This window comes from Calidris pugnax, unplaced genomic scaffold, assembly GCF_001431845.1.
Source record: "Calidris pugnax isolate Ruff unplaced genomic scaffold, ASM143184v1 scaffold82, whole genome shotgun sequence".
Taxonomy (NCBI): Eukaryota; Metazoa; Chordata; class Aves; order Charadriiformes; family Scolopacidae; genus Calidris; species Calidris pugnax.
The window spans coordinates 565,080-591,012 of NW_015090833.1; the positions used below are offsets into that span (position 1 = coordinate 565,080).

The following is a 25,933-nucleotide window of genomic DNA, read 5'->3' on the forward strand; positions in this document are numbered from 1 at the left end:
ACACAGAAAAGGGAGGCTATTGAACGTGAACTCAGTGATCGTGAACATCTCGTGTTATTGTAAAGAGTTTTCTGGGAAATGGATGAGGATGATTTGTTAGGCTTTACTGGGAATCCTTCATTAGTGGTGAAAGGTTTACCCCCACCAAGGTTATTTCCCGCCGCTGTCACCCCAAAGAGCCCACTGCAAAGGAAACCTTGGGAGCGGCTACAGGGGTATCCCTGTTTTTCCCAACATTTCCATGGATTTGCCAGGAGATGGCGTAGCGATCCCGCCCGGGCCCTGGGGAATCCGGGAAAGAAGCTCCAAAACCTGGGACGCAGGGGGTTTGCAGAAGACAAGCTGCCAAAAAACCCCTCTTGGGCTGTCTCCCCAAAGCTGCTCTTCTCTCTGCTGGGGTGTTTAGGTTTGTTCTAACAGCTTCTCTGTATTAACCCAGTCAACAAGCTTGAGTTTATATGGATTAGCATTGGGAAATTATAGATTTAAACCTAAAGAATCTATCAAAGGAATACTAGACCTTTATCTACTATGAAGCAGGAGGGTGTGTGTCAGGGAATGGTAACGTGTCACTGTCTGTATTGGCTTAAAAAAATCACTATCTCTGCACCAAGGCTTAGTTGTCCAATATATTTACAATGGGTAACTCTGGGGAAAATCCTGGATTTTGACCTTTTGCCCTTTGGATGTTACTTTTAGCATAGTTAGGTAAGGTCTATCTTGAGTAAAAGGCAACTTGCATAAGTGGAGATTGAAAGATCAAATCGCAGATTTCTTGCCTGAGTATTCAGTTTCCTCTCCAGCTTTACACACGCTTATTCAGTGTTTGCAAACACTCTGTTTGGGTTCTTGCCCACGATTTTGAAATGTAAATGGGGCCGCTTATACTATCTTCCCTACTTTATAACTTTGCTTATGCAGAATTGGTATTGTTTTATTCTTAACTGTTCCCATTATGGTGCTGAGCTAAGAGAGGAAACTATTTTTTTCAGTCGCTTTGAGATTCTTAGTTTGTTGTGCTTCAAGTGCAAAATTGGCCTATCCCTATTATTTTTTTTTTGCAAATGGGGTTGAAGATTATTCATGCATTGGCAGGACTCGGGTGCTTTGGAACTGCTGCAATGAGGATGTGAGAGCAGCAGCAGCAAAGTGTGTGATTTTCCAGAGATAATAGAAATGCTGAATTAAAGATTGGAGGAGAGGTAAAAACTGTGCTGACACTTGTTTCAGCCCAAAAATAGATAAAAATATACAGTCAGGAGTTAGCACAGTCTGTTTGTCTTACTGGACCATCAAGCAACTTCGCCTTGTGCTTGCAAATGTAGTTAGGATTCATTTCCCCAAAATCTGAGGTTAGAGTCTTGGGATTTGGCTCCTGGGATGGGGAAGGAGATGTTGCAGGCAGACAGCAGCCCAAAAAAGCGATTGCCCCATTCCAGCCCTGAATGTCATTTCTTGCCATGGTGTGTGGATCTGTCAAGCTGTTTAGCTGCAATATGACAGATTGTCCTATTAATGTGTCATCAAGTGCACTTTTACAAATTCATGGCTTGTCTACAACTAACCTGAAAAAAGAGGCTTAAGTATGAGAAGGCGCCAAAGAAAGTTAAATATTATTAACAAATAAAGTCTGCCACGTAGTTTTGATGGAATGTGAGCTCGTTGGGGGAGGGGTGATATGCTGTTAACTATTTAGTTTCTGTGTAACTTCCCTTCTTACTCTCTTCTCTTTCCCCAACCCTGTTTCTCTCAAAGGATGCTTTAAAAAAAAAATAGTATCTGTATTCTGCTTCTTGATTTTGTGCTCAGATTGTTCATGCCTCAGTTTCCCTGAGCTGTAGATAATTGAGCTGTTGCTCCTGATCCACCCTGGTTGCCTTTGGAGTCCAGTGAAGGGCTGTGCTGGCATTATTACTTGGATTACAGAAGGCATAGTATTGTTAAAAGAAAAACAATCTGTTGCTTGCTGGATGAATAAGGAACTTCAAATTATGCGATCTTCAACCTTTTATCATTCTTGGACTTTCTCATGGTACAATCTCAGATATTTTTGCATCAGTCTCCGTATTTGTAGAAAGAATAGGAATATTTGTTCTAGGTGGTGGGGAACTGACAGATCTGCAGACTGTCCAAGTACTTCAAGGTCTCCCTTATGAAATGCTTGGAGGAGATGTGTAACCTTTGGTTTTCTGTTCTTTTTAATAAACAGCCCACCCTCCTGTAAAGATATCAGAAGGTCCCCCCTGAGCCAGACTGTGATGAGAATTAGGGGAAAAAGTTGGATGGCACACAGCTAACGAGTATAAAGCAGGGGTTCTGATGTATCAACGTGTGGTGCAATGCTGAGTGCATATTCCAAGCCACATATTTTTAGCTCTACCACACACTCATGTAGACTTTTACAAACTTCCCAGAAAAATGGTGATTTCTCTGAGATAATGAAGGGGAGGTACAGAATAGTGCTGAGGGGAGGGAGCTGGGAACGGGCATTGATTTAAATCTGCCTGGCACACGGGCCAGCTCCACTTATCAGTGAGTCTAATAGGAATGTGAAGAGAATAGGCTTGACAGCTCATTAGAATGTGATCCCTCCTCCTTTTTTTTTTTTTTTTCCCCTTTCTTGAAGTTGATGGAAACTCATTCAGGAAAGAAGTACTTATTTGCTGAGGTAAAGCAAAAGCTGAGGAGGGTTTTGCCAGTGTGCAGCTGGGGAAAGGAGCAGCGAAAAAAATCAGATGTGATCTCCCCTCAGAGGTACCTGAAATCTTGCCCAGTGTGAGGGCAGATGAGGATCAAAAAGACAGGAGATTCTACATCCTGACAGCTGCTTGTGGCATCGGGACTCACTGCTCGTCGCCTCATTAAAGAAAAGGGAAGATAAACCCAGCTAAAGAGGGAGAGAAAACCTGGGAAAACTTTTATCTGCTCCTAATGGACCTAGGTACATCTTCAGATTCTTTGCTTCTCCCTGTTCTAACTTTTATGATATGAGAAATTTATTTTCTCCTTAGAGGCTGAGCACTTGCCTGAGCTGTGATGCTTTCAGCCCCTTCAGAAGAGCAGTGGCTGTAGCAACCTTGGGTTGCAGTTTCCCAGCATCTTGAAAGGAAAGGATGAGGACTTGTCCCTGAGGAAAGGGAAGTATCATTCAAGAGAGAATGGATGGAACGTATTCAAGCCTGCTTTGAACTGCACACCATGCTGCAAATGACAGAAAGTGAAATCTCCCCTTGAAGAGGAACAACCCAACAACTCCCCTAATGAGTTTGAATTGTCAGCTCCGGCCCGAGCAACTATTGCCCTGAGCAATTTGACTTTTCTAAGTTTCATAGTTGAGTGCATTTTAAACGAATCTGAAGACTTATTTTGAGGTGGGGGGAGAGAGAGCGACACTTCAAGGTGGGTGGCAGGACTTTCCAGGGCCCCTTGTATTTATGTAAGCTTCAAGAGGCTGAATGGACTTACCTCCTTCTTCGAGTGAATCCAGATTTGCAAACAAGTTTATCTATACCATTTCCATGTGTCCTGCTTGAACAGAGATCTCTCCAGCAACCAGCACATCTGTGCATGCTGCTCATTTGATATTGCATAGCCCAGAAGATCACCTTTAATAGTTCTAACCGTTTTATTTATTTTTATTTTTATTTTTTTTTAGAGAGAAGTCTGTGTCTATTCCTATTATCGGTGGTGAAGGTTTTTGTGCTTGGAGAGTGCCCTTCCTGACTTGGCCCCTCCCTTTGCAAAATGAAGGGGTGCACCTGGGTGTTCGTGGCAACTTTACTTTGTCAGCAGTTCTGCCTCTTCAGAGTTATGGCAGCAAAGAGAGAGAGGAAGATGAAGAAGGAACCTAATCAGTACACTGAGCCTTTCAATGCTACCCTCTCAAACAGTGAAGAACTGCACGGGCATCCCAAGGTAGGTGTTTATGTGCTGTCAGTGCTTGGTAGAACTTATTTCTGGCAGTAATGTGATGCTGGTTTCTTTTCCCAATGATTTGAGGCAGCCTTGCCAAATTCTATTTGATTTTAAAGAGAAATGTTCTCTCTTTTTGCCTGTGCATGCGTGGTTTTCTAGCTTACTGAAACAAACATTGGGATACTGCAATTCATGGTAATAACTTATTTTAGAGTATGTATGACTGAAGTTCCAGTCCTGTGTATAAACAGTGTAAACACCTGAGCATGCTGAGCTTTCTCTGCACTGCACCTTCTACCAGAGAGGCTGTGGGGACTGAAAATTACACATGAGAAAAATTTTGCTATAGTCAGATGATCCTTTTAAGGTGATTGTGGCTCTTGCAGGAAAGGACTATGACACTGAGAAGGGGGGGAGTCTCCTCTATCACACAGTCCCTTCCCTCTCTCTGCTCACACAAAAATGTCCCTTGTTTCAAATGGAGGTGACCTCTAAAACACGACTTTGATCACAAGCATTAGGGATGGCAGTCACTATAGCAATGGAGGAACAAACCTGTCAAAAATTGGGGCATGGCAGAGGGGGCAAGTTAGAACAATTGGGCTGACATTCTAAATATCCTATTCAATGCTATTGTGAGAGTAATTGGTTAAGGTTGGGCAAGTCTGGGAAAAAGTCCTCTATATAAAAAAAGCTGGCTGCAACACTTAAAATTATCATTAGGGGACTGTAAGCAGCGTTTCTTCAATTAATTCTTTGTTGTGTATTGCAGGGCTCTGTCAGGACAGGTTGTATACACGCTAAATTCTTGAGGTGCTTATAATCAATCACTTTCTTCTGCTCTCTCTAGAACTGCTTCATTCTGCTGCTGCGAAAGGGGCCAGGCACATGTCTGGTGCAACTAAATTTCAGTCTATTCTGGAATTAATTTGGCTCCACGTGAAATGTATTGGACCGCAAGCACAATATATTCTGATTGCAAAAGCAAGCAGAAACTGGTCCTGGTTAATTCTAATATAGTCATACATACATTATTGCTAAAAGAAACACAGTACTCGTTTGGAGGCTAGCGGGCATTCATTAAAACAGACATTGTTTGGGAACTGCAGTTTCTGTGTTGAAATACTTTGCTTTAAAATATCCATGGCAAAAGTTTGGCTGCAGTGAGAGCTGGCGAGTTCAGTGAAAGCAGGTTCTGTTTAATAAGGACTGTATGAAACCAAATCTTTGATGTAAACGCTGATGAGCTCTGCTTGGTGTCCACTCCCAAATTTTGCAATGTGAACTTTTCTCCTTGGAATCTATTTAAGGCTCCGGTTAACTATTGCTTCTAAATGTCATGGGTTGACTATATTGTATTATATGTTTATACAGCACCTGCCCAAGCTAAGGGATTATTTTACACATACTATAAATGCAGTGCTTAAGAATTGCCACCATTTCTGGGGTAAATGATAGCACAGAAAGCATCACAATTTGTATTTGCTAAGGGAAGAAGCAGAGTAATAGTGAATCTATCCTTACCTAACCTGTCAAGCTAAAGGAAGGTGGAAAGCAGTTCTTTGCAGAAAACTGATCTCTTTGAGCCTTGAAGGTACTTCTGTGAGCAGTTTTGTTTGATGAAAGGGTGCCCTGCACGCGAAAGTGAAACAACAGCAGTGTCCCCTTTCATTTCTCTACAGCACATAACAGGAAAGATGGAATTTTTTTTTGGCCTTGTACAGTAAAAATTAAGGCTGTGTTTACCTTGGAAGACTCTGTGGCCAGCTGGTAGGTTTATCAAAGCAGGAGGAGCAGGGAATACAGTATTAGCTGAGAGTAGTGATTTTTATTCATACTGTTGAGAAGGTAGATGTGTTTTCCTTTTAATTAAGCAAAACAATTTAGGACAAATTTCACTTGGGAATCCTTTTCAAATAGGAGTGGAGAAAGCTCCCCTTGAACGTTCATAATGCATGTGGTGAAACGTCTACCTAAAACAAGAAGCAGAAGTCTCAAATCTGGTAGATGTGATATTTCCAAGGAAACAGTGTGTTGGATTTTTAGTTTTTTTAAGTTTTCCTCCAGTCTTATCTGTGCTGGGTTGCTGTCAATATGATGTGCTTGCCAAGCACATGAGAGTTTTCTTCTCTGACGCAGATGGACTTGGAGAGAGGGCAGATCATCCCTGATGGATACAGAGGTTTTAATCTACTGGACCTTCCTATTTTGACTGAATACCAGCAGATGCCACTTGCCAGGCTTGCCTTCCCCTTTCCAGGTGTACATCTTCTCCTGTGAGAGAGATATTATACTAACAGGAGTTCAGCAGGAATGTTTATTTAGGGTTGACACTGATGAGGAGTTATCACTTGATGCCCAAGTAGAGGGAATAAGGATGGAGTCAGGCTCTTAGTGCCCAGTTAAAGGACAAGAAGCAGTGGGTACAAGTTGAAATACAGGAAATTCCACGTATATGTGAGAAAAGAATCTTCTTTACTGTGAGGGTGGTCAAAAACTGAACAAGGCTGGACAGAGAGGCTTTGGAGTCTCCATCCTTGGAGTCAGCCAAACCTGACTGTACATGGTCCAGAATAACCAGAATAATGATTGAGGTCAACAGATTCTACCTTCAGTGGAATTTCTGCAAGAAATAGTGTAATGTTTTTAATTTAATTGCCCACTATGTAGCCAAGGGGTCCTTGAAATTTTATTTCCTTTTTGTGATCTTTCTGTCTCTGTCGAATATCTAGGGCGAGGTCTACCTGGTTTATTACTTAAGTCTCTCTGAATTATTTCTTTGGAGCCTTTTGCTTCCCATTGAAAACAGCAGCTGGTTCAATGACACTGCAAATTGCATTCCTCCTCTGTGAAGAGATTTCAGTCTTAGACTGAAGTGTGTGATTGCATGTGTAAGTGAGAAAAGTATTTTGGGGCCTGACAAGTATTAAAGCCATGGGAGAGACTGGACTATGACCTGTCTGTAGCAGAAGGTGTTATCATTCACATTTTGTATCTGTCATCATTGCCAGCCTTGCTCTGGCATATTATGAATGAGAAGGGCTATAATAAAGTGCTTCCTAGCAATTCCTTGTGGGCCACGTAAAATAATATTGGATTCATACATCTAACTCAGCATATCAAATAATTCAGTGCTCGCTCTCATTTCTCAGAGCTGTTTGTAAGATTATTTTTTTTTAAAGCTTATGATTGAAGTGTGTAGTCCTATGTCAGATGTGGGTTTGTGTGCTACACAACCATGCTACACCCCTTCTATTGGTGCTCCTCAGTTCTTTACCTTTTTTTGGGAGCCCTAAAGACCAGGTACATCCAGGGGTGACACGGGTGAACGTTGCAGTACAGCGAACACAGCACCAAACACCGTGTTGTCCTCTTACCCAGAGTAGCTTTTGTTCATGTGAACTGTTCCATTAGATTAATTAAATTCATTACGGGTGTGACTGCTGAAGGCGGTTTGTGTTTAAGTGGAGAAGCTTGTTGACGGAGCCCTTTAGAGCGGTGAAGAATAATTTTTCAATCACAAAACGTAGTGGGAATTTAGGTAGGAATTCCATTTTGGATTTGGCTAAGATACCAAATCTAACACTTCTGCTCTAGGGAAAATTCTTGAGAGATCTGTAAAAACCACAAGTGGTCAGGACCTTGGTTTTACATCTCATTAATAACCAAGAGTGTGTATAACCATACGTTATTAGCAGCTGCCATGGGATTTTTCATGCTAAAAAAATAAAAAGTGGTCTGTCACTTTTTAACCTGTTCCAAGTAAAATACGCTACTGAAATGAATAATTTGCTCCCTATTTCATAGTGAAGCTGACAATACTCTTGCTGGTGTAAATCGGGTGTAACAACATAGAAATTTGTGGATTGAGATAATCAAAATGCTTAGTCAGGTCCATTTTGTGTCTGGCAACTGCTTAACTATTAAGCAAAGAATTCTTAAACATAATTCCATCACAGATGGACAAATCCATAGATAATAGTTTGAGCAAGACTTGCAGGGCAGTAACTTTAGGCATGAAGACTGTGGACTGGAGTGGTTAGATACATGTTTTTGGACACTTGTTTCTAAATAATTGCGGGTGGAAAGGATGCTGTCCTCTCACAAAATTGTAACCTTTTCATGCTTTGCCATCCTATCCTACCCCGAGAAATACTTAACTGTGCTTGAGAACACTCAGAGATGCTTTTAGGTGTACAGATTTTTACAGGTAGTGTTGACTTTTTTTTTCTTTTATTCACCCAGAAATTACTTTTGTCCGTTTTGCTTTGTTTTTTAGCAGAGGTGCAGACTGGATACCGCTACCCTTGAATTTCAGGCAAGTTCAGATACAGTTCAGAAATTTCTCAGGATCCAAACTCTGCTACTGGACTGTAGATCTCTGCTAGCAGTTTCCTCCATGCTGGCTGCATCTTGGCCAGGGACTGTGTGTGTCTCTGGGCAGTGCGTGCTGTTCTGGGAGCGAGAGCCAGAACGAACCGCAGGTTCTGCCTGTGTTCAGCAGCCTGAATTACAGCTCAATTTGGTTTTTATTGTGAGGGGAGTCAGGGACAGAGCGGGCTAATTTCTCATCAGTGTCATAAACTGGGACTGAAGTGATAGGTACCATTGTATTCGGATTCCAAAATAATCCTAAAAGACCTGATTGAAAGTTCATTAAAAATTGCTGGCAAGGCTTCTGTTGATTTTGGAGGCACTGTTTCAAGCGTTAAGGAGTAAGCCTGGCTTCTCTGCAGTTAACATGAGGACTCCTCCTGACTCCTGTAGGTCAGCTTCGCTCTGTAAACAGCACCCCAGGAGGGACAAGTCCCCTTTGCTGGGATTCCAGGGCTGTTCCCAGTCCTGACGGATACCTGAGTTGGCTGCAAGGTCTCTCTGGCTGCTGGAGGCTGCTGCTGCCAAGAAAAACAGAGGCTTGCATGCTTATTGCTAGGATTGCTCATGCATGCCATAGTAATTAAATAATAATACCACAAGGATGGAACATTCATTTTAACTGTCAATCATCCTTGTGCTGGAGAAATTGGGGAGTGCCATGACTGTCTTGTAGAGGGATTTGTAATTTAAGCAAGCCACTGGAGAGGTATGGGATTATTTTTTTTTAATTTTTTTTTTAAAACTTCAGGAGATTTTCATTTATTTTTCTGGGATGTGCCATCTGGATTTCTTTTTTCTCCCTGACAAGATGTCTGCTTTGGCCTGTTTCTTCACAGCTGGAGCTCCAGAAAGGCTGAGGACATCTGTTTGTCTTCACAGTTTATGGTCAGGGTCTGCCCATGAATGCTGGCTTCTGCTTTTAGCTGGCCTGTTTCCTCATTTTTGCAGTGGAGGGGAGTTGATGCCTGTCTTGCAGCCTGGTGGAAACCAGGAGTGTTTGAATTGTCTCTTCCACATCTGCAGCAAATGCTGCATCCCAGTTCCTAGGACTCTGTTCTTGTGTTTTGGAGACTGCACTTCTGAGTTCCTGCCAGTCCGTGTTGAAGGATGAACTGATTCTATTTTCCTTTTCTCTGCAACCCAGCTGTTCTTTTTCTGGCTTCTGTTACAGCACTGAGGGAGTACTCCCTCCTGCCTGAGTTGGGTCCTTCTATTAATAAGTTGCTTCCTTCTGTTTTGTAAACTGTGCTGCAGCTTTACCACAGACCTGTCAGTCCCAGTCACGGGGGCAAAAAGATGTCTCCTTCCTTTGGACAGAGCATGGGTAGGCTCTTGCCTACTTTACATTTATGAACTATATTATGATAATATTATAAAATATCATATAATACTCATAAACAGTCCTCTGCAGGTGTGACCTTGTGTGTGGTGATGCTGCACTTGTCTGTTTGCAGATGAAGTGGGGTAGGAAAGAACTATCTTTTCCCATCAGAAACCGTTCAATCCCCATGAAACTCTGTTAAATATATTTCATGGCTGTTTTAGAAACAAAATGCACCTGGTGTACTGTTCTAAGGATGTTTGCAAACTTTATGAATGCTTGCCTCTGGACTTGATGTTTATATGTTGTAATAGATGGAGAGGTTTGCACTAAAGGACCTTCTCGGCCTGTCCTTGACTTCTTTCTTATGCTTCACAAAAAATCTGCACTCAAGCAATCTGTGGGAAGATGATAATGCTTTATTGAGGTGACTAATCTCACAATACCTGGGATTTCCTATGGTACTCCATTTACATTACTTTCCAGTGAAATTTCAGAAAGCTATTGAAGTCCTGGGTGCGGTAAGTAAAAAAGACAAATAATAATTTAGCTAAAACAACTACTGGAACCCCTTGACTAAGCACACAATTGACAGCTGACTGTAAATGTGGTTATAAATGTTAAAAGCCTGTTCAAGACTGATTTTTTTTTTTTTTTTGGTACAGAAATAGTGATGTTGTTTTTTATGAATAGTTTGTCTCGCTCTTGTTTGTGGTACACACTAAATCAGAGCATCGGGGGGAGTGTGTGTAACCATAACTCTGGCTCTGATTAATTACAGTAGGATGCATGAAACAATATGGCAAAATGTCTCGGGATATCCTTCCTTTGGCTTAAAGCACAGACACCAGCTACTCTGCAGCCATCTATCTGGAGAGGAGGATAAGTGGACTGCCTGAAGAGAGCAATTAAATAGGGGCAGATCTTTCTGTGGGTTGTATCTGAGCAGTAAATCACCTAAGGTTATTTGCTGAATAGAGAAGATGGAGTTGGCTTCGCAGAGTTTGAGATGTAGGTTTAATGAATACCCTTGCTCAACTCAGCTTGCAACACATCTGATTTCTGGGGAGCTGCTCACAATCTGCTGGTTTGTAAATCATCTGTTGACCCAAGCTGTTTGAAATAAATAATTGTGATCCCATCAGCTCAGAAATCTATGGTCAAGTGCCTTGTACTACACCCATGTGCCTGGATTCATGCTGGGGAGAGAGCTTTCCAGGCTCTGCATCAGCTTAGAAGCACCGACATTCCTTGCAACCTCAAGCTGGAACTCCAGCAGACTTCTAAGATTCAATTTTGAAACAATTGCTGCTGCATGGATTTTTCATAGCAGATCACACACAGACTGTGGTCTTTCCTCCTTGAAATGGGCTTGCCCTGATATTTCTAGCTAAAGTTTGCAACCCTCTGTCCAATTCCTGTTGCTCTTAGATGGTGAAATGGATTGAAGTTGTTGGGACCTCAGCTCTACCTGCATTCTAAAGGTTAATTGTTTTCTACATACTTCTGCAGACTGTTTGAAAGGGAATCTATGCTTGTAAGTGGTACTAGAAACGTTATTAAAACTCAATGTGGTTCTAGCAGGGCCTTAATACCCAGGGGCAAACACTTTTAGATCTGTTGACTGACTTTACTTCTATGCTTTTTCCACACTTTTGCCACTCTACAGCCTGTGATTTGAAAGTTATGGAGCATTTGAAGGTTTCTGTACGTTTTAATCTCCCTGTATTCCTTGATTGATCCAGCTGATAAATGTCAGATGCCAGTGGTGAACAGTCTTTGGCATCTGGACAGGTTTTCTGTGGCACGTATTAGGACTCTCAGAGGGCTGAGATTCTCAGAGGTTTGAGAAAGGTCTTGGAGGTACACTGCCTCCCAGCTCTGGGCTCTTACTGATTTCTTAAGCAAAGGGAACTGGGAGGCCCTGCAGGTGATGGCATATTAAGTTATGAGAAGGTATTTTGGTGGTTTAAGGACAGCATCTTCTGGCTTTTGGGACATTTTTGCTGGCAAGCTTAGTCCGTAATTTAGGAAGAAAAAATCCCCCTCTAATAGGACTCTTAGAAAGGCTGGTGTCTTGCATAGACTGTGTCAGAACTCAGATTGAACTACCATCCTGTGTTTGCAATGCTCCTGTAAATGAAGACAAAGTGGCATGGTACTGGATAATCCAAACCAAATTGCTGGTTACAGAAGTGTGAAATCCCATTTTATCCCACCTTCAATGTCCTCCCAAATGCAGTGTATTTGAATCAAAGATGTGGTTTAGGCAGCAGGCAATGGTCTGGTCTTGGAACTTTGCGTTCTCTGAATCCACGTAGTGGCTGAAGAGACACAGTGACATCAGTCTTTGTTCTTGTTTCTCTTTAGGTCCTAGAATCTCCAGATCCTCGAATCACAGATCCACGGCGGACCTGGATCTCCTTTGTTCACCGCCCAGATGATGGCAATACCTCTAAACGAAGATGCAAAGGGAAAGACAAGAAATTAGTAAGTCATTGCTAGATTGCTATCAGCTAATAAATGTGCACTGTGGCTTCCCTTTTGGTTTTTTACTGCTCAGTAGAAATAAAATTAACATCTTTTTACTTCCACTTGATAAAGTCCAGGTATCTCAAAGACTATATTAATCAAGGTGTGGACAAGTCATTTATTTCAAATTAATGAATTACTGATTATCTGCTGAGTGATGCTTGATCACGTGTGCACTTTTAATCTGCAGTTTAGATAATCTTGAATGCTTTTAATGATTTCCTTTTATTTCTCAGTGAGCTGATAGGCAGGTTTACTGAGGAAACAGGAATTCCCTGGGAACAATATACCTCAAAATAGCACTGATAACACTGTTGTATATTTGTACTACTAGTTTAAAGCTCTAGTGTGTGTGGCTAACCTTTACAGGTGTTTTGAATCAGTTTCATTTTTTTTCTGAGCTCTGCTGTTACACCAGGTGTTCATGTCTGTGATTGTTATGTCTGAACAATGTATATTAATAATGTAAAGTGTTGCTAGATGGCTATTCTAGTTAGGGAATAGGCAGATTAAGAAGCTTAAAAGCTAGTACCTTACCTTGGTGGTATGAGAAGATACAGAAGCAGCAAACTTAGTCTGGTGCCTGTTGTGCTTCACACTGTATAAGATGCACTTGAATAACCAATTTGTGTTTACCTGAGCAAAGTTTATCCTCCCACATAAAGACATGAGTAAATTCCAAGTGCTGGAATTCACAGCTGGCCAGAGAGCCAGTTTATGATTTACTGCACCAGGCCTATAGTTGAACTGATGGTGGAGGGGGCCGCTTGCGTGCCTGACAGCCCTGTAGATCTGGCTCATCATGACTGAGAGAACTTTTGGTCCGTCGTTGCAATTCCCTGGTTCTAATTCACATGTTTTTCTTTGGTTACTTCCTCAGCGTGGCCTGGTTGGGCCCCCAGGACCTCCTGGCCCCCAGGGACCTCCAGGAGCACCTGGTGCTGAAGTCACCCGGGAAGTCCTTCTGCAGGAGTTTAAGGAGATATTAAAAGGTAAAGACTGTATGAGCTTTGTGCTTTTATGATCTGCTTCTTTTGGTAAGCACCATGGCAAATAAAGAGCTGGCTTTGCAAACGTTTGCCTTAATGCAAACAAAAATTTGAAAAAATGTTTCCCCAGTGCTGCTTAGTTTGAGTTGAAGAGTTGAGTGCAGCAGTCTAATCGCACAACTAATGGCTTCGTAGGCCAGGCTCTTAAACTAAGCCTTGATTTTCTTATACTTTTTCTTCTCTCCTCAGATGCCATTGAGCGTCGAGCGTCCCTGGCTATTTCAGCCCATCCTAGCCAGCTGCCTCCACTCCTGCTCTCCTTGGAGGAAGCGTCACCCCACAGACGTGTCGAGGAGGCCTTCCATTGCAAGCTAAAAGGACAAGTCATTGTAGACAAGAAGACCCTGGTAGAACTTCAGAACTTTCAGTCGGTGAGAAGGGATTACAGACTGAACCTGTGCAACTCCACAGCAGCTCTCATGCGTAGATCAGCTAGAGTTCCCCTGGTCTGCACAGCTCCCAGGTGGCTCTGCAGATAAAGGTGCTTCCTGGAAGGGCAGATAAATCCTAGAAGCTCCTCTCAGGCTTGGATGCTATGAAGTAGGATCTCGTGTGGTGATTTCAGCACTGAAACTCAACTGCAGTAAGATGGATATTTAGCTTTGAGTCCTCTCCTTCCTGACAGACCCAAGAGGCAGTTTCTCCCTCTCTTGCAGCCCAGCTGAATCTCATTATGGTTCTTACTGAGGTTCCAACAGGTCTGTGCAAGAGAGGGCTGTCTCACAGGTCCAAACAACAGTCTTTTTATTTCCATTAATGATGGAGAGAGACTTGTCCATGTTTGGCATTAGTCTGAAGAATCTGTTCTTTTTTTTTTTTTTTTCAGTGTACACCCTGTTTAACTCCAGACTAACATTCAGATGATAAAAATGTCAGAGGTGGACAGAAGCAATCGGTTATAGATTTTTTGAGCCCATATCAGAGCCATCATTTGGTTGGGTGGGCCAGTCCTGATGCTCAAATTCTAATTCTATTTTATAGAACACAAATGAATATTACCTATATAATTTCATTATGGTCATGTTACAATGACAAGCACACCATCATGGGATGCTGTAGGTCATTATACAATTGGTTACAAGCAAGCTGTTGAATTTTATATTAAAACTTTTACTGAAACAGTTGCAAATAGGATCTGAATTTGAAGTTTAAATGTTAGGCAAAGTAATAGCTAAAACCAAATAGTTGCTTGGTAATTGAGGAGACTTATTCCAGACATTGGAGTCACAAAGTGTCTCTAATAGCACAGGGCCTCCAGTTACATGGCTGGTTTTGTGATGTGACAGGAAGAGTTTGAAGAGTGTGAATGGGGAATATGGCTTTCCATCAACAGGGTTTGCTAACACTGTTCATGTAGTAAGGTGCTGAGCATTTTTTCCCAACTGCATTGAGTCCCATTTCTGAATAATGACATCCAGCAGATCCTGTTGCTGGGACTTCTCGGAGCTACAGGACTAGAGGCAGCGGTTATGTTCTCAACAGGGTGCTTTCCTGGTTCCTTCCCAGATACACTTGTGGAAGCCTGGTTTGACAGCACTGTGGGTGCTGGCACAGAGGCAAGATTGTGCTTGAAGTGTGGGCAGGGCTAGAGAGATCTGCTGCCTCATTAATTAGGAGGGAAAATGTGAATAAAGACATCTCGGCAATCAGTGTGTAGGCTGCTGCTTCCCATGCTTTGTTATCATATGCTGAGCTGCTTTCTAATTGCTTCTGGCCCTGAAGCTGATGTGGGAGGGCTGGCAGGCCTCTGGATGCCAGCCTTTCATTTCAGCTTTGGGACAAGAAGTGTCTGGTTTTAGCTTGTGCTCTGATATAGGGGAATTTAGCAGGGAGTGAGACAGTGGATGCTATTGCAAAGATGAAAACATTGTCTTTAAACAGTCCAAGGACGGGAAGAGAGAGAGAATTCCCCTCCCTCCGTTCTGTCAATTTAATAGTGTGAAGAAGCCAACAGTTTGATACTTCTCAGTGAGATGATGGGGATTGACTCTAATTCCTGGATTTGGACCTTACCCAAAGCATTTGTGAGAGAGGCTGTTTCTCAGCACACTATCGCTTCTGTTCTCCCCCTTTTGAGTATGGTATGTAAGTCACTCTGACCTTGGGTATTGAGAGAGCATGATGTATTCTCATCCTTCCATGCTACGTTTCCTCCCAGAACATTCCCTCCCTCCCTCCCTTCCTCTTGGTCTCACAGCTTCCTTAGTATCTGGAATGAAACATGTGACACTCCTTTCCCCACACCTCTTCATCCTGTATCTCACACTTTGAGGTTTTAATGATTGCCTCTCACAGAAGCTTTCAGAAAGGTACTTTACACAGCAAGAACTGCAGCCTCTGAAAGGCCATGGAAGTGGGATTTATCTGGGGCTCAGGAACGTCACTGGAATCAGAACATTTAAGGCTAAGGAGGCCTCGTGCTTTTCATGGTGAAAGGAGTCCTAGTGTGTCTAGTGCCTTGAGGTCAAGCTTAGTGTCTACCTTTGGCAATTGAATTCTATTGCTGCTTCAGGAGATTGGTGCATCCCTTGTGTGTCGTGGTGCAGGCTGGGTTATCCTTTTCTTTAATAACAGATAAGTCAGTGCATTGCTTTTCTCAGTGTTTATCACTGAACTGGCAGTTCTCATCTTAACTCTCTGCATGTGGTTCCTATTTTCCACCCAGAACTATGGAGTGAGGGAGATGTGGGGATAAGAGATGGAGTGAGGAGGAGAAGCTGACCTTGGTTTGTACAGAATGGCTGGACACATTACCTTGTTTGTTTGCTTTTAGTCTGCTGAGATAACTGTGTGCAAGTAGCTAGTTTCTCAGATATAAATCCCTGCAGAGTTTGAAGCAGCTTAGGGGAGCATGCTGCTGTGAGACAGCAAACGCAGCAGGGAGCTCTAATTGGTGTGGGGTTTAATGGAATATTTTGCCCAGAGAACCTCTCCCTGCATTGTCTATTCCTATGAGCAAAAGAATAACAAAGCCACCGAGGGCATGAAGAAACAGGAATGTTTTATCAGTGATAATTTACTGGTGCCTAAAATTGCTTTCCATGCTCAGCCAGTGGTTTTGGAATTATGTTGCTGATTCTGCTAATAGCTGTAACAAGAAAGGAATGAATTAACTACACAGTACAGTTTTGCACATACAGGACTTGGATTTGCTCAGTGAGGTGAATCAAAAATAGCAGTACCAAAAATGATGGCCTAGTGATAGCATAAGAACAGAATCAAGCTCCTTCCATAGTCTTCATTGTTAGGTGAGCTGTTACATTGGCTATAGGTGTGTACAGAAAGAAAATAGAGCTCCTTTTGTGTGTATTTGTGTGTATGTAGACACACATCAGTGCACGCTGATAAATATAGAAACGTTGTATGAAATATAGTTGTTCTGCAGTTCATTATTACTGTTTCCCTGTTATACATATGTAATCTTATGAGAAACACCACTGCTGTTGCCCAGGGATGTATCATCACCACCATGTGCATACATAAAGCATTTCTAGTAAAGTGCTGTGAAATTAAAGGCTACAGCTAGATCTTGGTAAATAAGGACTGGGAATTACTCTTTTGTGAGCCTTGCCCCTGGGATTTGCTGAATAAAGGCAGATTAGTCATTTCACTCCTTCCCTGTAGTAACTCTCCAAACACCACCAGACCCAAATATTTGCAGCTTTACTTTCTTTCAAAGATAAAGCTAAATACATTATTCCTACCCTGCGCTGTGAAAGCTGGCAATTTCTGGTTGTGATGAACCAGGATGGGGGGGACTCACTTCCTTCTAGCACCTGAATAGTTTTTAGTGTAATAACTCCTGTGGCTATGAATCTGTTCACCGTGTCTCAGGCCCCTTTTGCCATCTACTATGGAACACTCCTACGAATCTGTTCACCATGTCTCAGGCCCCTTTTGCCATCTACTATGGAAAAACATGCTCAAATGTTGGCTTCTTGTTGAGATCCCTCACTTATGCGTTTGTGCATGTTTTAGGGATATAACTCTTTTACAAAGAGTCAGATTTGAACAGCTCTTCTGTCCCACAAGAGCAATGTGGGGCGAATCTCTCAGGAGAGCATTCATCACATTGCACAGAATGCCCTTGCGGTGGAAGCAGAGTCTGACTAATATGCTTTCTTGGCCCATTGAAGCCACTCCTGCTTCTCCCCAGCTCCAGCCAAATTCATATCAGGCAGGCCAAAACTAACAATAAACATTTCTCGCAGAGTTTATTTTAGTCTGAGTCAGATAATCTGCTGTGAGTTTGACTTCAGACTGCTTCCTTGCCATGAGGAGAAGCTGCACACTATTTTACTAGGTTTTTGCCTGTTCTGTAAAATCTGAAGCTAGGAAAAAATGAAACTAAATATGGAACCTGTAAAAATCCAAGCAGTTGTTCTTTAACAATATTGAAGCCATCTGACTTAGACCTGAATTGGAGACCCGTATGAGTGTTTTGTATCACAAAAATGGTATATAAGGTTCCGGGTTTTTAAGTCTGAGGGCTTGGCCTCATCCAGGAAATCTTTGGGAGTAGTTAGTAGGGACCTCCTGACTCAATGGCAGATCTTGTATTTCAGAACATGAGTGAAGGCTAGAGGCCACTAGCACCAGCAGAGCATAAGGGATGTAAGAAGCTAGAGCCTTCACTAGCACCAGCAGAGCATAAGGGATGTAATAAGCACAGTCCCAGTCAAGATGAGTTAGAAGAGTGGGGCAGTGAGAAAAAAGGGCATCTTCATGTCTCATCCTGATAATTCTGCCTTTTGTGGGCATCAACACTGAGAGGGCCCAGCTGGAAGGTGTGTTCTGGGAGATAAGGCAATAACCTTGCAAATATTTTCAACTTTGCTCACATGAATGTAAGCTTGTTCTTTGTCAGAGACAGAAGTAATTGTTGAGGGTGCTGGGGACATGTTCAGGATCTGCTCTTCTTGTCTTACAGCCTCTGGCCAAAGGAGCTTTTCTCCGGGGGACAGGATTAAATCTGGCAACAGGACGTTTCACAGCACCTGTGTCTGGCATCTACCAGTTTTCAGCCAATGTCCACATTGGTGAGTTGTTGTCCACAGAAACCTTTTCTCCCCTACTTGAGGTGTGCAGGAAGGAGTCCTGGAGAACTCTTGGTCCTGTTTGATTTAAAACATGTGCAATGGTAGCCCTTTGCACTGAGCTCTCCCTCTGGTGCCATGACCCAGACCCTTGCCCTTGAGTTGGGCACTTCCACGGACTGATACCCACAGCAGGCTGCTCCAGGCAAACCAAACAAATCAACACTTCTTATGGAGGATGAGCTTAGGGACCAAATATATTCATGTGTGGAAGTCATAGCTTCCATAAAAGACTTTAGAAGAAATGAACATGATGATGTAGAACTCCATCAAGGCAATTTTGATTGTATTTTATCATCAGTGCATTCATTCAATGGTTTTAAACGTTCAACGATGAAGTGTTTTATAATCCAACACCAGAAAGGTGCTTTCCTAAAAAGTCACAGGGTTACTGGTGTCTCTGTAAAGCCAAACACCAGCAACTGGTGGTCTCCTGTGTTGCAAAAGTCTTTATATTTCTTCCACTACTTTCCACAGACCACAGTGAGTTGAAGAGTAAAGTCCAGCTCCGAGCCAGAGATAATGTCCGAGTGTTGATCTGCATTGAATCTCTGTGCCACCGATACACGTGAGTTACTGCAGTGCTGTCTTGGCAATTATTTTTCTCAGATGGGCCAATGTTTCAACCAACTGTGGAAACTGAGTTCACCAGCAGTGGATTTTATTCAATAATTGCTTGTAGAGCTTTTCTGAATAGAGTGATTCCATCTGGCCCTTGGGTTTTATGTGTTAGGTTTTTTTATTCTGATTTTTAACCTTTCAGAGTCCTAAAAAGTCACAGGGTTACTGGTGTCTCTGTAAAGCCAAACACCAGCAACTGGTGGTCTCCTGTGTTGCAAAAGTCTTTATATTTCTTCCACTACTTTCCACAGACCACAGTGAGTTGAAGAGTAAAGTCCAGCTCCGAGCCAGAGATAATGTCCGAGTGTTGATCTGCATTGAGTCTCTGTGCCACCGATACACGTGAGTTACTGCAGTGCTGTCTTGGCAATTATTTTTCTCAGATGGGCCAATGTTTCAACCAACTGTGGAAACTGAGTTCACCAGCAGTGGATTTTATTCAATAATTGCTTGTAGAGCTTTTCTGAAGAGAGTGATTCCATCTGGCCCTTGGATTTTATATGTTGTTTTTTTTTATTCTGATTTTTAACCTTTCAGAGCTAATTACTCTAAATAGATGAATATTGCATATGTTGAGAGAATTGTGAATGAAGTTGGCTGAAACTGGATATAGTTAAAGGTGCTGAATGCTCAGCTATCATCATAAACGTACAGAAGGACAGAAGCACTTCAATTTCATGCCAGAGGTTGTTAGCTCTATTTTTATGATTTCAGCTGCATCCTGAATGGATCACAGCGTCTCACTCGTGTTGCCATGAAAGTGTTGGAGTGATGAGGAGAACGAATAGGTGAAAAATGGAGGTGAATGGGTCCTGGGGCAGAAAGCGCAGGGCTTGCCTACAGGTCCACGATACCTTCTCCCAGCCCTCAGAAGCTGTGTGGAGCTGGCTCAGATAAGCATTGCTGGATTTTCCTCTGCTGGGATCCATCAGGAAAACTCTTGCTAAAGAACTGCACCAACCTTGGGTGCTGCTCCTTATGCAGTGGGACGTGGCATCAGCATACTGTTGGCTGCACTTGTTTGCTCTGTTGTCTGCAGCATGTAGGTGCCCAGAGCATCAGTGAAGGCCAACTCAGGAGGGGTTTGGCAAGCTTTGCTTGGAGGAAGGGGCTGGGGGAACCCCTGGGCTGAATTGCACCCAGCAGAGGGCAATGCTGCTTGCAGAGAGTGGCCACCACCTCTGCTTGTGGCTCAGCCCTTGTCATGGGAGGAAAAAATGCCTGGACAGGGATGTGCTCTGCTCTGCCTGCAGCCCTTCCAGAGCAGCTGTAGCAACACCCTTGCAATAGCACCACTGAAACGTATCCATAAAACAACTCCACAGGTGCAACTTCAAACCCATAAAACTATAAATTTGTTGCTGGACTGGCTGCTTCAGCCCTCGCTTTCCCAGTTCTGTGAGTCAGAACGCTGCAAATAGGACTGACCTCCCCACAGGCCTTATTGGCAGGTGAATTTGACGTGAAGGCTCATGGTAATAAATAAACCTCTCTTAGGTTTCATTGGCCTGTGGAAAAGACTTGGTTGGTATCTGAGTACCCGTTAGCAATTAGGGGAACCTGATGGGAAGTCAAGGAGCTTGCTGACTGGAGCAACTGGCACCTCCTCAGTTACAGAATCATACAGAAAATCTAAATTCCCTTTAAACCATTTTGCAGAATAACTGAAAGTGACAGTGATGAGTTTTTCTTCCTAATGATTCCACAAGCTCCCAACTGATTTGATTAAGGCATTTGGGAGAGAACAAAGGGTTTTTCTTCTGGAAGGCTCACTTCTGTCTCCAGGGACAGCGTCTGTCTGTGTCACTTTCCTTTGCTGTCCATTCAGTCAACATTATGGTAATGTTCCGAAAGAATGGATGGCAGTCTCTGGCTGCTTTCAGCATGACTTTAGTCTCGCTTCCTTGTTCTGCTAAATGCAAGCACAAGAGTTATCTGAGCAGGAAGCTTCCCTGTGGGCCATGGAAACTACTCTGCCTCTCTCCTTGTGGGTCCTTTTAGCTGAAAGCTCCTGGAAAACTGTTCTGGTTCTAACTGGGATGTGTGAACAACCTCTTTGTCACACACAGCCCAGGCAGGTTTATTGGGATGTTTTGAGATTAACTTGTCATCTGAAGAATTTATAGCTACATTCTCCAAAGAACAGTAACTGTAAAAACTTTTTGTTTCTTAGACAGAGCTGACCCAGATGTTAATCCTTTAGATAAAGCTCTCTAATGTCTGACTCGGAGTTTTCATCAGTTGTCCAGGGTGGCAAGTTGTGTTGGGTTGTCCTGCAAGGATGGTCCTAGGTTGAGTGAGTTGGAGGAGATCAGTGGGAGGAAAGCAGCATCAACACTGGCTCTGTGAGAGACCCCTCTCTCCCATATGGTGGGGGAGAGTTTGACTGGTCCGTGTCATGGAAGGAAGATGGGTGGAGGGATGGGAACCTGTCTGGACAGACACTCTGCTGGCACAGGCTGAGCTGCTACCCGTGCTTGTGGAATTTCCTGGGGATGTCAGCGTACACAGTCATTCATTTGAGGGAGCTGAAAGAGCCCCGAGGGCTTTCGGCTGAGAGAGATGGAAACTCGGAGGCAAGGAGACAGTTGGAGTAGAAGAGATTAATGGTGGGAAGTTCCCACCCAAGTCAGTCTTTTGGCAGGATATGACACACAGACTGAGCTCTTCAATCAAGGTGGTGCCAAGTGGCTTGCTCTCTCTGGGCCAAATTGCCCTTACCTTTAATGCATATTATTTCCTTGCAAGGGGGCTGGAAACAGCACGTTTGCGCTTGCTAGCTTTCATCACCACCACTTCATGGAAAAACGGGAGGAAAGGGGTTGGTTTTCTTGGGAAAACAACTAGATCTGCTACCACTGGGTAGGCAGAAGGTAGGCAGATTTCAGGAGAACCAGCCAGGCATGGAGATCCATGCTTTTGTGTTGCTTAGGAACTGAGCTTACGTGGGTTGTTCCAGTTGTTGATGTCTCAGGCACCTCCTTCCACCCTGAATCCTGTACAACGGACCCGAGTTAAGAGTTCTGTAGAGGATGCCACAGAGAGCAGTTGTCCTATGTCTTACTAGTGCAAGGAATATGATGGCTATTAGGACATGGTATTAGAAAAGAACAGGACTTGAGGAGGTGACCTGGAGCTATCCCTTGAATTTTAACTGAAGTGCAATTTATTAATTTTTTTGGCTTGTATGTGACCCCTGATCCCATCCTCCCCAAACACCTTTCAGCTGTAGAACATGTTCTTTCTTACATAGGCTGACAACATATATTGTTAAGGTGAAACAGACCATTCACACCTTGAAAATGAATGAACTGTTTTGGCAGAACGCATGTAGCTAGCTCTTTGCAGAATAACAGGAGTGTAAGCTATTGTGGTGGTGAACAAACTGGGATAACTGGCTATATATTGTTAAGGTGAAATGGACCATTCACACCTTGAAAATGAATTAACTGTTATTGGCAGAATGCATGTAGCTAGCTGTGTGCAGAATAACAGGAGTACAAGCTGTTGTGGTGGTGAACAAACTGGGATAACTGGCATGTAGATAAATCGAAAGGGCATGTTTAGCAGCTATTCAAGGGTGGAGGATAGAGACTGCAGGACCTTGAGAAAGGCCTCTGTGAGAGAAGGTGGCTCCCGGTTCCTGCCTCCAGCCAAGTTCTGCATCGACAGTCCATTGTGCTCTGTTAATCTTCCATTAGACACCACGGTGAGGATGAGGGTCTACTGTTCTCTTTTCAAGGCAGCTGATCACTGCCAGAATCAAGTACAGAATCAAATACAGATGGGCACCAGAAACACCAGGTCCTCTTTCTAGGGAAGTCATGAGCATATTGTCATTCCACGTACAGCTGTTATGACTGCCTTAACCTGTTTATTTTTATTTTTGCTGCTCTTTAGGTCTTTGGAAGTCATCGCTGGTCTGGAAAGTAACAGCAAAATCTTCACTATCTACGTACACGGCTTACTGCAGCTGCAGGTAAGGCCTTGCAGACTGGGAATGGCTGTACTGGTTTGCTTGGCAGGCTGTGGAGCTACTTACTGGCAAGGCTGAATTCTCATCAGGAGGTGGGGAAGTTTTCATTATCCTTCTTTCTAAAGTTAATGAAGTTGAATGCCTTACCTGGGGTGACTAGAGAGTGGCAGGAAGAGGAACAGAAGCAGCAGTAACCTTCCCTCTAAGAAATGCCAGTAAATATTCTTCTTTCTCAAATCTCCCCTTGCATTGTCAAGATGGGAATTGTGTTTCCTGTTTCACAGAAGGGAATCGGAAGCACAGGTGGCCACTTGACTATTCAGCCAAAAAGATGCCAGTGCAGTAAGGATCTAGTTAAGAAATAAACCTATGACATGATTTCATTACAGAAAGTTTCTTCCACTGAGTCAAAGCTGTAGTGCTGCAGTAAAAACGTGGTTGGATCCCACTCCCAGGAGCCACAGGAAAGGGCAGGAGATTTCTTTTCTTAGTTCATGGTAGTGAAATGCTTTTTTTTTTCCTCCTTATGGAGTGTCAGATGTTTTCTTTTTCCTCATTCTCCCTGCAGGCTGGCCAGTACACCTCCATATTTGTGGACAACAGTGCTGGAGCTCCTGTCACCATCCAGAATGGGTCTGATTTCATGGGCATGTTCATGGGCGCGTAGCGTGGGCTGCAGCAGCGTGGCAGGGAAGGACGTGAATCAGAACCTTGCAGTGTGTATTGGACTGAAGAAACCTTTACTTTGCCTCTTGAAGACTGCTTCCTGTAACTGTTGGCATCTTTTTAAACAAGCAAAGAGCCTTTCCTTTCACAGATACTTCAGCTTGCTTTCAGAGGCTACTGCTTCTCAAGGTCCACTCCGGTTTGTTCATCTGAAAAAAAAAAAAATAATAGACTTTTATAATTCAGAAGCAAACTCTGTAATATTTAATTTGTGCTTCACTGGATGCTCACTAAACAATACACTGAGATTTGGAATTTGTTACCTTATAACTTTATTTCACAATAGCACTTGTAATCAGCATGTTTTTGGGGGATTAATTGTGGGGTGTTTGAGCTTGTAAATGAAGGATTGAGAGGGGAAGTAAAATAGTGACTATATTCTATGTGTTGTGGAGGAAGAAGACAAAGATTTGCCAGCAAAACTGCTTTTTTCATACAATTGTAAGTGGTATAGGTCCTCACTGATGTTCAGGGTTGGATATATTTGACAAGAAGCATGTTGAATTTTCAGACAGTGCCTGCTTCAAAAATGGGAATCCAAGGTCTGAGCTCTTTAATTGTGGTTCTTTATTTCTAAGTATTTCCTTGATCTTATTGATGAAGCTGAATACCTCGCTGCCTGCGCAGTTTTGTTTTTATGAAAAGGTGAGGCCAAATGGCACCAGTTCTAGCATGAACTCCCTTACGTATGTTCTTATGTTTTAGTAAGATATACATGTGGTTTTGGACTGCGTCACGTAAACAGGATCCTCTCAGGTGCCGTGAAATTGATTGTAAATGTGTCAAATGCATCACACGGGGTGTCAAAAACCTGGCAAAGACAGTGAGGGTTGCAGCCCGGGATCAGATGTGTCACCTCTTTGCTGCTTGTTGAACTGCAGCAAAATAACGACAGAAAACAGGAGGCAAAACTTAATTCCATCAGGTGGTCAGGGGGAGCCTGTCTGAGCTCTACTAGGAGGTTGAAAGTGCTGTCAAAGACCGTCCAGTGAACGTTTTCTGCATTTCTACAAATCTATTTGCAAATGTAAGCGTGTGGGATTGAGCCCCCAAAGCAGCTTTGCGTATAGCTCCAGGCTATAAACTCATTTTAACAAAGTAAAAGGGTGTTGACATTTCATGGGGTTAAGGTGTTACCCACGATGTGGTAATAGCCTTGTGATTAAAAAAACCACACTCCTTTAATGTGGCTCTGTAACTTTCCCTTTCAACAGACACCTGGCCCTTTTATTGATTCAACTTAGCAGAGGCAATGATTGTGTAACTGGCAGAAATAGACAGTAGCAAGGCCCCAAAATAAAGTCCAGATACTTGTTCTTGAATGTTTGCAGTGAATGGAAGAGATCCCTTGGAAAGCGTTGCAGTTTTTGATCAACTGCGATGTCTTTGTGCAATGAAAAGGCAGATTGCTGGGGACGGCAGAAGGCATGAGAGAAATGTCATCCGTGGCTGGGGCTGCTGTTGAGGTGCCTCAATAGATGATATTTCTGCATCCCCAGCACCAAAGCTGCTGAGATGGATGGTTGCAAAGATGTCTTGTTTCAGGAGCTGTGGAAAAATCTGCTGTAACACCCACACGGCTGAAACCGTTTGTTTTCATCTCCATTATAAATACCTTGAGACAGATCTTTAAGGGCACTAAATGGTATTTTTTCCTTTGTGAAGAACACATTGAAGTGATGCTTGCTGGAGGAGGAAGGAGAGGCAATAATCAAGTTGTGCTGCTACACAAGTCAACACAGGTAAATTCCACTTCCCAGTCAGTGGAATGCGGTTGTTTCAACTGGACCCGTGTCTAAAATAGAGCAGATACCAATGTTTATGTATTCATTCTCCACAATACGTGCCAGAATTCCTAGGGCTTTTTTCTTTTTTTCCCAGTACGTTTGGGGAGAATGTCCTTTTAAGCGTAAACTGGCAGAGGGGAGTCCACAGCTATGGAAGGCGTAGCAAGGAGCAGAAGTTCTCGCTTCTGGAGCTTCCCAAAGCACAAACCACACATCAATATCACTAAACCCCATGGAGAAAGATTGGCTGTTTACACTGGGCTTTGATGGAGTAAGTGTAGTCAGGGCAATATCCCAGCATGTATTTCTAGACTGTACTTTGTACTGCGTGAATATTTGTAATAAATTGGGCTGTTTCGTGCATGACTTACAGCGACAGAATCACAGTGTTGTGACATTCAGCATATGTTGTTATACCTATAGAGGTTGTGTTTGTTGGTTGTTTGTTTTTTTTTTGAACCAAATCTCACTGTTCTTGGTAAACCAGAGCTAAAATATTTATTTTGTTGTAGAACTAAAAGTGTTTGTCAGAC

General features: G+C 43.0%; 1 protein-coding gene across 3 annotated transcripts; it reads left to right on the forward strand.

Annotated features, from left to right (window-relative positions):
• Window positions 1-2,635: 2,635 nt before the first annotated feature.
• FAM132A (family with sequence similarity 132 member A) lies at window positions 2,636-25,933 on the forward strand. Of its 3 annotated transcripts, XM_014941359.1 has the most exons (10): window positions 2,636-2,941; window positions 3,012-3,399; window positions 3,656-3,915; window positions 11,984-12,103; window positions 13,026-13,137; window positions 13,384-13,565; window positions 18,125-18,233; window positions 18,768-18,858; window positions 22,812-22,890; window positions 23,456-25,933. In XM_014941359.1, the coding sequence occupies exons 3-10, from the start codon at window positions 3,745-3,747 to the stop codon at window positions 23,552-23,554; spliced, it is 963 nt and encodes a 320-aa protein (XP_014796845.1). In that variant the 5' UTR covers window positions 2,636-2,941; window positions 3,012-3,399; window positions 3,656-3,744; the 3' UTR covers window positions 23,555-25,933. The 3 variants fall into 3 exon arrangements, with proteins under 3 accessions (XP_014796845.1, XP_014796846.1, XP_014796847.1); XM_014941360.1 differs by lacking the exon at window positions 18,768-18,858 and adding an exon at window positions 19,163-19,253 and having other exon boundaries at window positions 2,636-3,399; XM_014941361.1 differs by lacking the exons at window positions 22,812-22,890; window positions 23,456-25,933 and adding an exon at window positions 19,626-19,741 and having other exon boundaries at window positions 2,636-3,399.